This window comes from Aplysia californica, unplaced genomic scaffold (assembly GCF_000002075.1).
Source record: "Aplysia californica isolate F4 #8 unplaced genomic scaffold, AplCal3.0 scaffold00321, whole genome shotgun sequence".
Lineage (NCBI taxonomy): Eukaryota > Metazoa > Mollusca > Gastropoda > Aplysiida > Aplysiidae > Aplysia > Aplysia californica.
This window is the reverse complement of record NW_004797591.1, coordinates 819,089-833,953: the sequence shown is the minus strand read 5'-3', so window position 1 is coordinate 833,953 and position 14,865 is coordinate 819,089. Positions and strand designations below refer to the sequence as shown.

Here is a 14,865-nt window from a genome sequence, read left to right as displayed (position 1 = left end):
CCCCCACCCCCTCTTCCACCTTAACCTGCTCTGCTAATTATCTTTCGCTACAGAAGCTTTCAAAATCACCATAATCTTACGCTTTTTGTCCTCACTCGTTATGGGGGCTACTGAGTCGCTGCTTTGAACAAATCGGCAAGGACACTTTAAGATACATGTAATAATAATGTACTTTTCATGACCGGGAAGAACCAATCGAGGTCAAATTTTAAAAAAAGATATTATAATAACTGTTTACCGAAACAGTATTTCTCTTCTCATTATACAAATATGTTAAATGTTAACCTTTGGACAGTAGGTTAGTGCACCCTTTTTATCCTTTGGCAACTGATTTTAAAAAACGGTACCAACAATTAAAAGTCCTTGCATAATGACAGCACAATTCTTTGGTACTTAAATACTAGAGCAACTCAAAATCGTTATGCTTTTTTCATGTTTGTACACGCCGCCAGATTAAAGTAGTGTAGATGAAAGAGAGGGGGGGGGGGAGAGAGAGAGAGAGAGAGAGAGAGAGAGAGAGAGAGAGAGAGATGTATGACTTGGGGGATATATTGATAACAATTTCACAGGATCAATTAAGACAATCTTATAGAAAAACGCCTCTGGGTTGAGTCTGTGTACTTTCCGTATGATGGCAATGCTCTGTTGACCCGACCGAAATCCTCATTATTCTACCCCGTAGCAAATCAAGGGATTGATGGCGACGATTAAAAACAATTGCCTTTTTTAAAACTGAGTCATTTCTAAAGTTGTGTTTGCACATTACTTGAATAAAAGATTGCAGAGGCAATTCTTGTTAGCCCGCGGTTACGTGACTGCGCATACGTTGTCTGTCATCATCGAGGGGGAGGGGCATACCAGGGTTCTGAATTGAGCACATGATTATTATGTACATTCATACTTCCCAAGGGATACGCTAACTGAGATTTGTAATATCCACCTGGAGCTAAGCTAATAGAGATTAGTAGCATCCACTTATGCTTGAGGTGTCACGATAAGCCCTAGTATGATTCACAAGCATCGATTTGATACGTAGTGGTCGTCTTTGGGACGTATCAATATAATTTGTTGCGAAAATTTGATTAAATGACCTCGGGCATCTGGTAAAACCTGCTACGTTCTTATAGTAATTATGAGCTGGTTTATAGCATACTATTACTCTCCTGGATATAATGATATGTAAGTTGTTGCATAATGATATGTAAAAGGGGACATATTATTTCTTATCTATGACTTTGTCTTTATCTCAGAAAAAACCCAAGACTTTGTAACAGTGGCTGCTTCCAATTGGTGGAACCTCACTGGCTGTGGTAGGAGACTTCTTCCACTGCTTTCACTTGTTCGATCTTACGAAGAGAGTCAGCTAAGTTTTTCGACTTAATCTTGTAGCAGTTTTAGAATATGTTTTTATTTGGCAATTCTTCAGCCTGGCAGCACCTTCAGTGCACCTTGTTAGAACATTCTATCTGATCACACATATTTTTGCTACCCCAATACATGTTCCTGGTCACTCGCTATTTGGGCAGTTATAAATATTTATGCCATTGACAAAGGTAGGCTTGTTCGAATATTTTTTATTTTCTTTTCAAAACATTTTTAATGACTATTCTTTTTAATTCAATTTTATTTTAATTTTATTTTGTTTAATTTTTTTTATTTTATTTGATTTTTATTTCACTTCATTCTTTCTTTAATTCATTCATTCTTTCTTTCTTTCTTTATTCATTTGAGGGGGGGGGGGGGGTAATCAGCCTGAATTTCGGGCACTGAAAATCGGCACTAAATGTGTTCATGTCATGTATTTCAGAACTAGATTCTAAGTGTTGGTCCCCCGGTCTTTGGTGCCGATAATTTGGTGGGTCGCTCACAGGGTAGCTTCAGATCGATGTCTTCCATCTCTTGTCTTGTCGAGCAGAGTTGATCTACATTTGTGTACACTTTAAAACTGACAAAGCCCATGACCTTTCTGTAAGAAGTAGTACAAGCCTAGGTTGATTAAGAGCCTGGACTTTAGAGCAGTCGTGTATTTACGTAAAATGGTGCCCACTGTAAACATTGAAAGCACGCAGCTGTCCATATATATATATATATATATATATATATATATATATATATATATATATATATATATATATATATATATATATATAATATAAACCTTTTATCTTCTATGATTTGTCTGTATTCTGAGTTAGAAAGCGCACAAAACTGTACTGAGGAAAAGTGCACTCTGTTTTACTCCAGAAAACACGTCCTCTTTTGTTGTTGTCTTTGTTGTGTGTGTGTGTGTGTGTGTGTGTGTGTGTGTGTGTGTGTGTGTGTATGTGTGTGTTTGTGTGTGTGTGTGTGTGTGTGTGTGTGTGTGTATGTGTGAGTGTGTGTGTGTGTGTCCGTGTGTGTGTGCGTGTTATGCGTGTGAAGGGGTGTTCCCCATTGGACCGACACTTTTTTAGCTGTTCGGTTTGGTTGTTTTTTAAATTGTTTTCAATAGAGCCCCCTATTGCTGTTGGGAGTACATGCACATCTGTTTTTTTAAATAGTTTTAGTAAGTGTCTTACGGCACTTGCAACACAATAAGGTCATATAAGTGCCGAAGATTAGAGGTGTTACAAAAGAGTAACAAACACAAAAAAGAATAGGGGAGATAAAGACGATAGATGTTTGATAAGAAAGAAGAAGCAAATCTGTGTCGTTGTTAAAACAGGAGGGGGAGGGGTGTATCAGCTTCTTTTGAATGGCGCCCATGACACATGCCAAAAAGGGGCCATACCACTCAGAGTTATACACCTCAGCATACGATATAATGTTTCATGTATCTATTTTGGCTTTATTGCAGGGACATAAGATAAAAGAACGAAAATAGGAACAAAAGGGAACAAAATCATCCAGAATTTCTAGCAGTAAGAGAATTGGTGGATTTTTTTCTCCAGGTTGAAACTAATTAAGATAGATGAGATGAGATAAGATACATCTTTATTGTCCAGATCCTGGCACATGGGTTTGGTGTTTCACCACGTGTACACACACCCACACACACACACCCACACACGCGCGCGCGCGCCCGCGCCCGCGCCCGCGCACACACACTTAGGCTTACACTCACGTGCATAATATAAATTAGCAGCACTGTAAACAATAATAATCGTAAGCTAGATACACACTCAATGTTATTTTGATGCATGCTCTAAGGTAAGTACAAGATGGTTAAGATGAAAGCATTTTGATAGATGATGGTAAAAATGACCTTCTATACCTTTCTTTGTTACAGATCAGAAGCCTTGGTCTTTTACTTCTGAATGATGTTTAAATTAGGAATCGCAACACTAATTATAATATAGCAATAAACTGGGAAGCCTTGTATTTAAAAAATGGTCCTAATTGCATTACTTGGTTCCTACAACCGGCCTTGTCAGATATCAATGTTTGGGCTTTACTTTTACTCTTTTATTTTTCATCTTCTGTTGAGCGTTGAGGATAGACGCTGATTTCTATGGTAAGCCAGCACCGCAGCTCTTTCAATTGGGGTATATGATGTTGTGGGATGTTTGGGCGTAAGGCTGTGAAAAAGTGTGAAAGTAGATGGTACGGTCGATCTTTGACCTTGTGCTTTTTACGTACCCATTAACACAATTCAAATCTTTTAAAGAGGCAGGTTTTGACCCTGCCTGTCACAGCCAATCCAGGTTGAAAGGAAGAAAGATACAGGAGAAAACGTTCTCCCCACACAAGAATCGAACTCAGGTCTTCATCGTGTGACGGTTAAGCATCAAATCGAGTACCCAGACACGGTAGGCGCTCTGATAGACCGCTATACACCATGATAGTAGGTTCTCAAGTGGGCCGTATCTGTCCCTTTAGTGGCAATCAAGCAAGCGAATTCCACCCTTTGTGGATATTACAGATATAACTCCCCCCCCCCCGAAAGAACTCACCATTTACTACTGGGAGACCACTTGGTTTAGTGTGAAAAAAAGAAGCTTGTCGAAACGATAACGGTATCTTAGCGTTGGAAAAAAAATTAAGAGAGATAGAAGCACTAGAGAGAATAAAAGAAGGACCTGCTGGTTACGCTCTCAAATCACAGCAGCATGCCAAGGAGTTCCTAACACGAAAATTGGTGCGCATCTGGCGGTCGTGTTTCGAACGGCCTGTTCTGAAGCACATCATAGTGTACTGTGTTTTACGGTATGCTATGATACGGTCTGGTGTGTTGTCTTTCAACGTTGTAAATTTATCTAAGATGCGGCACCACTGATTTTCTTTGTCATTCTCCCATAGAACAAAGGCAAGAGGGTCGAAAGCCTTGACATTTCGCTAGACAACCCTAGAGTGATAAAACAACTCCTCAAACCAAAGTTTAAACATGCTTCTATGGGTATCCAGACACAGGTCACACATACACACTTTAGAAAGCGTAGTGCCCTTCCAATTCACAGCAAAAGTGATCCAATTTGTATCATGTATTGTATTAGTAAGAGTTTTATGGCACTTGCAACACAATTAGTCATTTAAGTGCAAAAGATTGGAGGTGTTACAAGATCGTAACAAACTCAAAAAAGGATGAGAGATAAGGAATACAGATATTTGACAGGAAACGAAGGAACAAAACCACACTAGAACAGTCACCAACCATTTCAAAATGCATACAGCATCTTTGGTCAAATATCAGCACACTCACACTATACTGTTAACTCAATGAACATAATCTGACACATGCAGAAAGACAAGTGGATTAGATATGTCATGGCAACTTGTGACATCAGCTTAACATAACTTAGGGCCTAGGGGGGGGGGGGTAATGTTTCATTGTGCTCACAACTCCACAAGATCATGTGAGCATGCGGGACACATTAAACATTTTCAGTTGGCAGGACATTTTGAATTTTGCCCGGATGGCCGCCGAAGCCTACTCTTATCCTTTTTGGGACCACCAAGGGATCTTTAACGTGCGCAACTTGCACATGGGACCTCTGAGATTTTCCCCCCTTGTCCAAGAAGGCTAGGTGTAGATCTTTCCTACCATAAGATCGGGCGTGTGGCTGAATGACAGCAGTAAGAAGGAGCCAAGGAGTAGCAGAAGAAAGGCTGCAGAAAGAGTAAGGAACCCAGAGGATGGGGCAATGAAGGTGAGGGGGTTGAGGCAGAAAGTGGAGACGAAAGCACACGACATAATATTGTTAGAGAGCAGGAAAGGAGGTGAAAGGAGAACATTTTTAAGAAGAAAATTTTCCATCGCTATCCGGATTCAATGCCTGGACTTACTAAACAAGAATCGAACACCGTAACCTCTAGGTCTCGGGAGCCCCCTAACATACCTAATCAAAGCATCAAGGGAAGAAAAAGAAGATTCATAACAACTTGAAGCAGTTCAACAACACATTCGGTCGTCTTTTCTGTCAAGTTTATTGGAGACACATTCATAATATGCTCACAATTGTTTCAACAGAAGGACAGAAAAATCTTATTAACCCTAAATAAAAACTCAAAATTTTAAAGCAAACTGACACAATACTGACCAAACGTAACATTTTAAGATTTTAAAATTCACACACAGTGCCCGAGTATCTCAGATTTCTGGACAAGTTCAATCGTCTCTTGGCACTCTGTCAGGCACCATGACTCAGAACCCTAGAGCACAGGTGAAAATTAATACATTCTCTGTCAACCCATAGTTACTTTTAGATTTCCTCCCTTTTTACATCCAATAACAAACTAGAAGAAAAGCAAGCAAAAGAAAAGTATCTTCTGCTGTGGCGAAGGAAAACAAGCCCATGCTATATAATCTATCAAGCGCAAAGCATATCTAAAAAAATATCTGAATGATCACAGGTTAGCAGTCTCGATCAAGGACGGATGTTGAAACTTAAAATATCACTTTTACATTGTAAAGAATGTAAGTAAAGGTCAAACACCATAATTCATCACTTATTCAATCAATTGCAACATCATGTTTATAAAATATTATGAACAAAAAAAACAAAACCTCAACTGTCAACACAACCTGCATTAAGCAAAAATATAGAAATTTATTTGACATATCATACCACACACGCAATGATTGAGGACCATGAGCAATATAGCCAAACTGTAAACAAATTATGGGGAGTGTTTTCCAGTAAGATACTGACTAAAGGAATGTGTGAACTATGACAGATTAATCAGCTGTCATTATACCAGTTCAAAGTCCAACAGACAAAAAGCGGGACATTACTTAAGCCTTCAGGACTACGCGGCTCTCTTGACCAACCCCAAGATCAAGGTCTACACCCTTTAAAGACATGGGGTTGGCATCGAATGGCTCTAAAATCCATCTAATATTTCAAAATGTTTGATAAATCTGAAAAAGTTTTACACATGGACTTTTTGGCAGGATCATAACAATGACTTCACTGTAGATGACTTTTCTATCATATTGACAGGCTCACTTAAAAGCTAACAAGTACATAACTTAAAGCCTGTCCCCCCCCCCCCCCCCCCCCGGTACTATTTTTTAAGATTCAATAAAATAACACAGTTCTTTTGGACAAAAATATGTAGACAGAAAAAAAGATAATTCATTTTTGTTTGAATAAAATAAAAATACTTGTAACACATATAATACATATGTCAGATAAAAATTTGTGCATTTTTAAAATGGAACAACAAGATAAATATCTTGGACTTAAACAATACTGGAATGTATTCAATCTAATTCACCGTGTAAATTTTAGAAGCTAAGGACAGTTTTGTGACCCCTTTCATTCCTTTTATAAAAAGAGAAAATATCATTAAAAAGACTTCACAGTTCAACAAATTTCAGCAAAAAAAATCAACAGCTTCAGTACAAGAGAACAGTGCTGAAGGTGCTACTAATTTTTTGCTGTTTTTTAAATTTACACCGCTTGTGCATATCACAGGACTCTACTAAATAAGAAAATAATACCAGAGACGTATCTATCCAATAAATCTCTGGCAATTAGGCAATTTGCAAGCATTGATGTGCAAGTTTGTCTTCGATGAAAGAAGAAATATCTGTGGAATGTCACAATGAAAGACAAAAGAGACAGCTTGTTTCAAATTTGTTCTTCATTGCTGGGGCCTCTGTGACAGAGTGTCTGTGGAGAGATGAAAGTTTCAAGCTCAAAATTTTAATTAAAACTAAAAAATGCAAAGTGTCAGCCCCTTTTACGATAGAGAAAACATTTTTGCTTATGTATGAAATCTATTTTATGGAGCTTCAAACCTAGAGGCTTAACTTATTGTGCAGATATACACACTATCTCATTGAGCAAAAAAATTTACTTACATGATTGTTTAGCAAAAGGGCAAAAAATCAACTCGGTAACCAAATAACCATATCATGACATGTCAAACTACACAATCATATTCCTCACACAGATTGATCGAAAAAAAATTACCATATTCAAAAACCACACTCACACTTACTTTTATTAAAAGATGAAGAGGGGAAGGCAACAAAATAGCAAAACATCTTTTGTGAAAGAATATGGTGCTTTTATTTCCAAGTTTCAGTATTTGCTGGCTGTCAAAATTTACAAATTAAAGAACACTTCAAGGAGAGAAAACAAACCTTGGTCTGAGACATCAGTCTTTCAACTTGAGTATAGTGAAGAGCGGAGCTGCTCCTCCTACAGCTATTATCCTGCCATTGTTTGCAGAATCAGCAGCTTGAACTGGACCTGCCAACTTGTAACCTCCGACGTGCTGGAAAAGGGACATAGTAAAGAGCTCAGTTAAGGCATGCTACGTTTGGAGTAGATGTCAGCATCTGGGAAGAAATAGCTGATGACAGGAAAACATGGAGGATAATGATAAAGAAAGGAACTATTATGCTAGAGAGTAGCCTCAGAAACAACTGCAGGCTGAGAAGCACCAACGACAAAAGGAAAACAGTGGAAATACAGAGCTTTGATCCACCTCACAGACAAGCAAGCACTGCGACAGAATCTGGGCATCAAACATAGGAAGAATAAGCCATGAAAGAAGCTGCATGAAGACAACCGTGAGACCATCTTAAGCCAAATTGACTGTCTGCATAGATGAAAAGAGCCACACAGTTAAGGCATAGTCTTCACCCAAATCGGCATGATTATAGCAACATTTCAAGAGGAACAAAATAGCAAAATAAAAAGTGAACATAAGTTGAAAGAGAAGAACACAATATAGTGTTCACTAACAAGCTATGTCAAAGTGCAGAAAAGCTTCAATTTTAAATTTAATACATCAAACTGTCAGACACGCAAGAGACAATTTTACCGCAGAGAAAAGGAGCACACAGCACAGAGATCATTACTACAGAGAAAAAACATATCACCTTGTTGGTTGAACTATCATTTGCAGGGTAATGAAAAGATGACATAGTGATGGTAACATAGGAGAGAGCTTTTGGAAAAGTCTACAAACCTTCTAAGCCTAAAAAATTATTCACCCTTGAGAAAACTTGATAATGCAGAGCACACAACACTGGTAATCACACAAGGGCTAAGAATGAATTCTTATCCCTCAAAGAAGAAAACAGTCTCAGTGCCAATACAAAAACGGCATTTCAAGAGACCCATTATCTATTTGACCCCTACCTTCCTTTGCATTGACTGCTAGATATACATACTGCAGTGTACACCCAGGTCTGAGTTTGGAGCTCAAAGGGCTCACACACATTGGGTTTAATGTAAAACAGGTTCTTATGGCGCTTTTTTAATGTAATAATTTGGGTAAAGAGGAGATAGGAAGCTTAGAGAGCAGAGAAAATTGTATGGCTATGACTGCTGACATCAGCAACAGACCAGGACTGAAGACAAGGAAGGGGAGAAAAAAACAAGAGAAAAAAGTAACTGAGATCTCCTCAGACTTACTCTGTTTGTGTCAATCTCTACAACCTCCAGGCTGTTGGTGCCACTGCCCCCACCCATCACAGTGTTGTCGTTGACATAGGAAGCAGCATACAAGAAAGCCCCGTCCTTGTGTGGGTAGTTGATCTCCTTGACCACTTTCCCACTTGTGTAGTCGTACAGCTGTAAGGCGTGCAAGGCCGTCCACTGGCCTGTGAGAATGTTGTTGTCCTGAAGACAGCATGAGAGAGAAAACCCCAGTCATATAAGTGTCAGTGAATAGGCTTGAGCAGTCTTTAAAAAAGATAACAAAAAAGGTTACAATTAGTTAATGAACATCAAAATTTCAGTACATTAGCAAAAATGATTTTTTGAACAAAAAAGTTTAACCCCTTTTACTCACGATACAAGTTTTACATGTTTACCATTACAATAAAGAGCTGATAATGTATTTATTTCTACTGTCAACCATGCATTAACTAATCTAATGACAAGCATAGACAAACAAAGTAATAAATAAATGGTGTCCCAGCATTTAAACATCACATCCATAAATTGGCAAAAAGGAATACAAGTTTTTCTAAATGTGGGATTTGTACTGGTAATTGTATATGGTTTCATATCAACGCCCATACAACAAGAACATCTCCTCCTATCTCCTACTTGTGTAATTGTGGAAAGTTTTCTCCCTTCCTGTAACATGTGTGTTTACAAAGACTGCAAGACTGGCCAAACAAAGGTCTAATACAAAAGTACAAAAGGATATTTACATAAGTCAGGAATAGTAGACTCATGCTTTTCTTCAATGCTGATCAATTCAAACCTTGATCAATAGGAACACTAATGACAAAATGCTAGGATTCTTTCAAAGCTGGATTGAGCATAAAAAAGACGACAATTTTGATAAAAACATTTGCATCCACTATCAGGCTGCTTCTTTGTTCATGATCAGATACTACACAAAAGAAATAAAAATGTGTATGGTTATTAACATTTTCTTCTTCATTGCTTCAATTGATATTGGACAGACATATTTTCTTACTTTACTAATAGCAACAACAACAAAAAAAACCCTCTCCTCTAACAGTCAAAGGCATATAACTATACTATCCAAAATCACACTGGTCTCTAAGTGGTTTCCCCTGGTATGTTTCTTATATTATATGCTTGACGAAAATGTGATCATTCTATGCAAAGTGGGGAAGACCATTAAAAAAAATGAAACCCCTAAAACTGCCACAAATCTTGGAAAGTAACAAGTGCCCCTGATTCACAATGCCACAACTCAAAGCTATATCTCACATGATTCCCCCCACCTGCCCACAAAGAACACATGAAGTAGTCAGACCTGTCCTTCTGTTGTTGAGCTATTCGCGGGCAGTATTGCATACAGATGTATCTCAAAGGCCGCCAAAAATGACTTACGTCTGTATGCAATACTGCCTGCGTATTGTCTACCTTCAGTCTGAGATGACATTGCCTAGAATTACCTTGAAGAGGACCTCAGATGGTAAAGAGACAAGAAGATCAAGAAAAAACCAAGAGATGAAGAGAAGAGAGAGAAAAGAAGGAGCAAAGATAGGATCTGGGGCTGCCTAGCAAAACATTCCAGAGACAAAAAAAAGGGGTATAATTATGCACTATTTCCTGAAACCACAAAAAATGCAATTTGTAAATTAGTAATGTAATAGTTTATGTCACGTTTCATTTCTTTTAGAAATAAGTGGGACTTACAGAAAAATATATACTACGTATAACGGCATCACAATTAGATGGAGGAAAATATTACCTTCATATCTATGGAATCTCCACAGATGTGTGGCCCTCTAATGTTTCGCTTGATGCCTTCATTGTCCCGAGTATCCCAGATCTGAAACAGCAGCGGTCAGAGCAGGATAAAAAAGTGGATCTTCTTTTTCTTATTTTTGGGGGGGGGTCTGAGTTTAACACTTCTTTCCCAAGCATCAATACATTATAAGTCTCATACTCATAAAAGGTCAACAGAATTTAGTTTACATTTCATCATGTAGTTGCAAGAAGCATACAAATTTTATTTGAAATTTGTAAGCATCTGGTGACTGACAGTAGTAGCCAGTAGTTTCAAGTGTCTGAGGGAGATGCACGTATTCACCATTAGAAGGACTTTGTTTACCTAGAACCAGAGGCGAAGTGTCTATATAATCAAATAATCACTGCTTCCCTTCCTAATTTTGAAACATTGTCGCAGTCAAATTCACCCATAGACGTAACCCTCATAAATTAAATGTAAAAAGACGTTCATAATCACCAATGAACAATAGACAATGCCTAACCTTCAAAACCGTTTCATTGTCACAGAAATAGCCTGTTCGCCCCTATCGGGTCACTCCATAAGCAGTCACAAGCTTTGATTAAGTAAGCTTAAAGTGAGGCTGGAAGAGTCAACCAATAGATTTGAAGGGAACATGTGCATAGCAGTCAGAACTGTTTCATTGTTGCATATACCCTGTTGTTCACCCCTTTCGGGCCACAGTTATAAGCACCCAGACGCGCTGATTATCTAAGCGAACTATTACACTGGTCGAGTCTATCTCACAGATGTGAGGGGAACTAACTCCTAATAATCCTTTGACTCCTGCTACTACACTGCTAGTGCTTGTTTTTTTCCTCGACTTTTTAACGTCCTATAATCAGATCGTGACCTCGATTATGACAGCGGCTCCTGGCCGCGAAAAGCTAGACAAAAAACAGCCAAATGTGAAATAAAAATAATAATAATTGGCGTGCTCTACCAAAGTGTTTCGGCTGTCTGGTATAACATGCCATTGTAGTACTGACATCTGTGCTTCTTTCCTTAGTGTTCGTGTGTTCAAATCTAAAGTTAAATTTAAGGTTAGTTAGAATAAATATTTAATGAAATACTTTCCCGATTATTTTAGCGGTTGAACAAGCATACAACATGAATTCAGGATTTGTTTTCATTCACAACTCAGAGTTGCCGCCTCCAGTGCCAGTAAGATTCTTGTGACTTGTGTGAGTGTGATATCTCCAGGCCCTATCTGGTCCCATTTCACTTTGATTACCCTGTCAAACAAGTCAGCCTTCGCCCCTGCCTAGAACGCTAGTGTATAGGCCTACATAATATGATGTGTGAGGTGGAAGTGTTCAATATCCTACTAGCTATAGAGCTGGTCAATCTGAAGAAATCTTACAAGTTGTGCATGACATTGAGTTGAGGATAGGAAATTAGGGAGGGGAAATTTTGTATCAAACAATTATTATTTCTATTATAAAATGACGAATAATCAGGCTCATGAATGGTGTCTTTCTTTCATTACAAGTTTAACACCCTTTGAGACATAAATGGGGATTATGAAGGAAAAGAACTTGGTATGACAGTAAGAGTTTAGTAAAAACGAAAGTTAGAGACTTTGCACCCAAGTAATTAGCACGCAAGTACATTTGAAGAAATCAAGACCATGAATAAAACTACACAAATGAATAAGTCTTTGTTACCTTGATATGATTATCCCAGCCACCACTCACGAAGATATATTGATTGTTGGGATGGAACTTAATGCTAAAGACACGCATGGTGTTGGCCACTTTGTTCTTCTCAGTGACAAACGTTTTCTCATTGTAACCTTCATATGTTCTCAGCAACTGCAACAGAAAGGCGAAATAAAGCATTGCAGCATTATTAAGATAGAAAATAAATTCACCATTACAATGTTTCAAATGCTGGACTTGTCTTTTCCTCAATCTTGTTGAAGTGTGAAACTTTATAAAATAATGTGATATTTGCTAAAAGTCCCTTTTAACATTGTAAGTTCGTAAGGATATAAAATACCTTCAATCTCTGATAGGTTCAAGTCAAATGAGAGGAGAAGCATGAAAACTCCTCAAATAGGTAAGTTGGAGAACATACTGTTGGGGGCTCTAACCAGGGTTGTACATGTACACAATGCAACTTTGTTCGATACTAATTGAATCAAATCATGCCAATGTCATTGAAAACGCTTGGAACCACATACAAAATTATAGGAAGATAAAACAAAGAACCTACCAGAACCACCTTCCAACCATCCAAAATATGCACCTGAAAGATTCATACCTTGTTGTGTTTTGTCTCATAAACTCGCACATTGAGATCTTTTCCTCCAGTGGCAAAGTTGAAGCCATCGACACAAAAGTCCAGAGTGTTGATTTCATTACCAAGTTCTGGGCGAGAGAAAAAATCAAAACATACATGTTATGCTATATAATACAAGTCGGGTGCTACAAGTATTAGGGCATCTGTCCTTCTGTTCAAGTATTAAGTCAAGCCCCTATTACTGTAAGAACATGAGTGAATCTAATAGCATCAGCATTTCATCAAAAGTGTTTCTGCCGAGACAATGCATCCCTCTCAGCCTAGGTTGGCCCTGACAGGCAGGGTTGAAGCAGCCTATATCATCCTGAATGATCTGAATAGTGTTGACAGGGGCATAACACTTCTACGGTTAAAAATAACAGAACTTATAGTGGGCAGATCATTTGAGCCAGTGGTCAGAATAAACAATAATAAGATTGTGTTTGTTTGTTGAGCAAAGAGATGCACATCGACACAATAATGGTCATTTAGTGCTGGGAAGAAGTAAGACAGACAGAAACAACACAGGGAAAGTAAAGAAGTAGGACTTACCAGTGGCGCCCTCTAACCCCCAACACAGTATTAAGGCAGGCAGGAAAGAAAGCAAAAGCAGCACACAAAAATACATGTCACACATATGTACATCCCAGTAGAGACGATAATTGTTATACTCTTTGATAACACACAGGGACAAAACAGACTGCCTTTTTGAGTGGGCCAAATGTGTTGATTGGGCGTAAAACATATTATACAAACAGAACTCTTTCTCTTCCCCTCTCTCCCTCTCTCTCCTCCCTCTCTATCTCTCTCTGAGAACCACCCATTTCTGTTTAGCTTTCAAACTTCCACTTCTTGTGAGTGAAGATAAAAATTAACCACAAAATTAGGGACAGAACGGACATTCATACTTTTATGATAATTATTTTCTGCTCTTGACACCCCCCCATGCCGAACATCAAGATCAATCTCTGAAGCCTACCTTCTATCGTGCCGAGTTGCTCTCCAGTCTTTACGTTGTAGATGTAGACGTAGCCCTCGGTGGTGCCGGCATACAGAACGTCCGGCTCCTTGGGGTGGAAACGCAGAGTCATGACAGAAGAGCCGCCCTGACGACATGCTCGCAGCTCTTTAGTCATCGTACCAGTCAATGGGTCAAACAACTGGGGAATGAGTCAACAGTCTATTGGGGGAACAAAAAGTTTCACACACTACTAAATAATAATAGACCACTTATTAGTTTAGTTGTAGTAAGAGTTTTATGGCACCTGCAACATAACCAGGTCACTTAAGCGCCAAAGATTAGAAATCTTACAAGAGAGAAACAAACTAAAAAAAAAGAAGGAGAGATAAAGACGATAATTGTTTGAGCAAACCACATCAGAGCACCTGCCAACCACCCGCTAGATCACTTCAAAGGCAAAGCACTTGGTCCACTAGTAAGAGTTGAAAAGGAGGCAGAACAAAGGATAAAAGCAAGAAGAAAGAAGCGATTCCTGAAAATAAACATCACTTAAGTACAAAGGGAAAATAAGTGAGACGTTTGTTTTGAATGAATCTGCTACCTTTGTAGACTGTAATCAATCATTTCAAACACATGGAGCACTTAGCTTGAAGAAAAAGTAAAAAAATAAAAATGAGGGAAGCAAGAATGCAACATGCCAATACATATAAGTAGGGCCTAATTATCCCAAATCTTCAAAAGACAACTGGAGCCTATATGCTTCATTTGGCCATTAGACTGGTAGCACTTTTTGCTGGAGCAGGTGTGTTGTTGGTCAAAATTCAGGAGAAGGATCTCTTTCTCCCTTTTCTCTCATTCTCATCAAACCTCTCTATCTCTCTTTCTCTCTGTCTGTCTGTCTGTCTGTCTGTCTGTCTGTCTGTCTGTCCGTCCGTCCGTCCGTCCGTCCGTCCGTCCGTCTGTCT

The 14,865-nt window shown here is 38.6% G+C and overlaps 1 protein-coding gene across 1 annotated transcript in view; it reads right to left on the bottom strand.

Moving 5' to 3' along the window:
• Nucleotides 1-5,384: 5,384 nt before the first annotated feature.
• LOC101855118 (guanine nucleotide-binding protein subunit beta-like protein) overlaps nucleotides 5,385-14,865 on the bottom strand; it is a gene marked incomplete in the record, with an annotated part of 47,062 nt that continues 37,581 nt past the window's right edge. Inside the window, 7 exon segments of the mRNA XM_013084839.1 lie at nucleotides 5,385-7,094; nucleotides 7,571-7,704; nucleotides 8,853-9,059; nucleotides 10,618-10,698; nucleotides 12,324-12,470; nucleotides 12,922-13,028; nucleotides 13,919-14,099. Of these exon segments, the coding sequence (XP_012940293.1) occupies nucleotides 7,585-7,704; nucleotides 8,853-9,059; nucleotides 10,618-10,698; nucleotides 12,324-12,470; nucleotides 12,922-13,028; nucleotides 13,919-14,099 (843 nt within the window).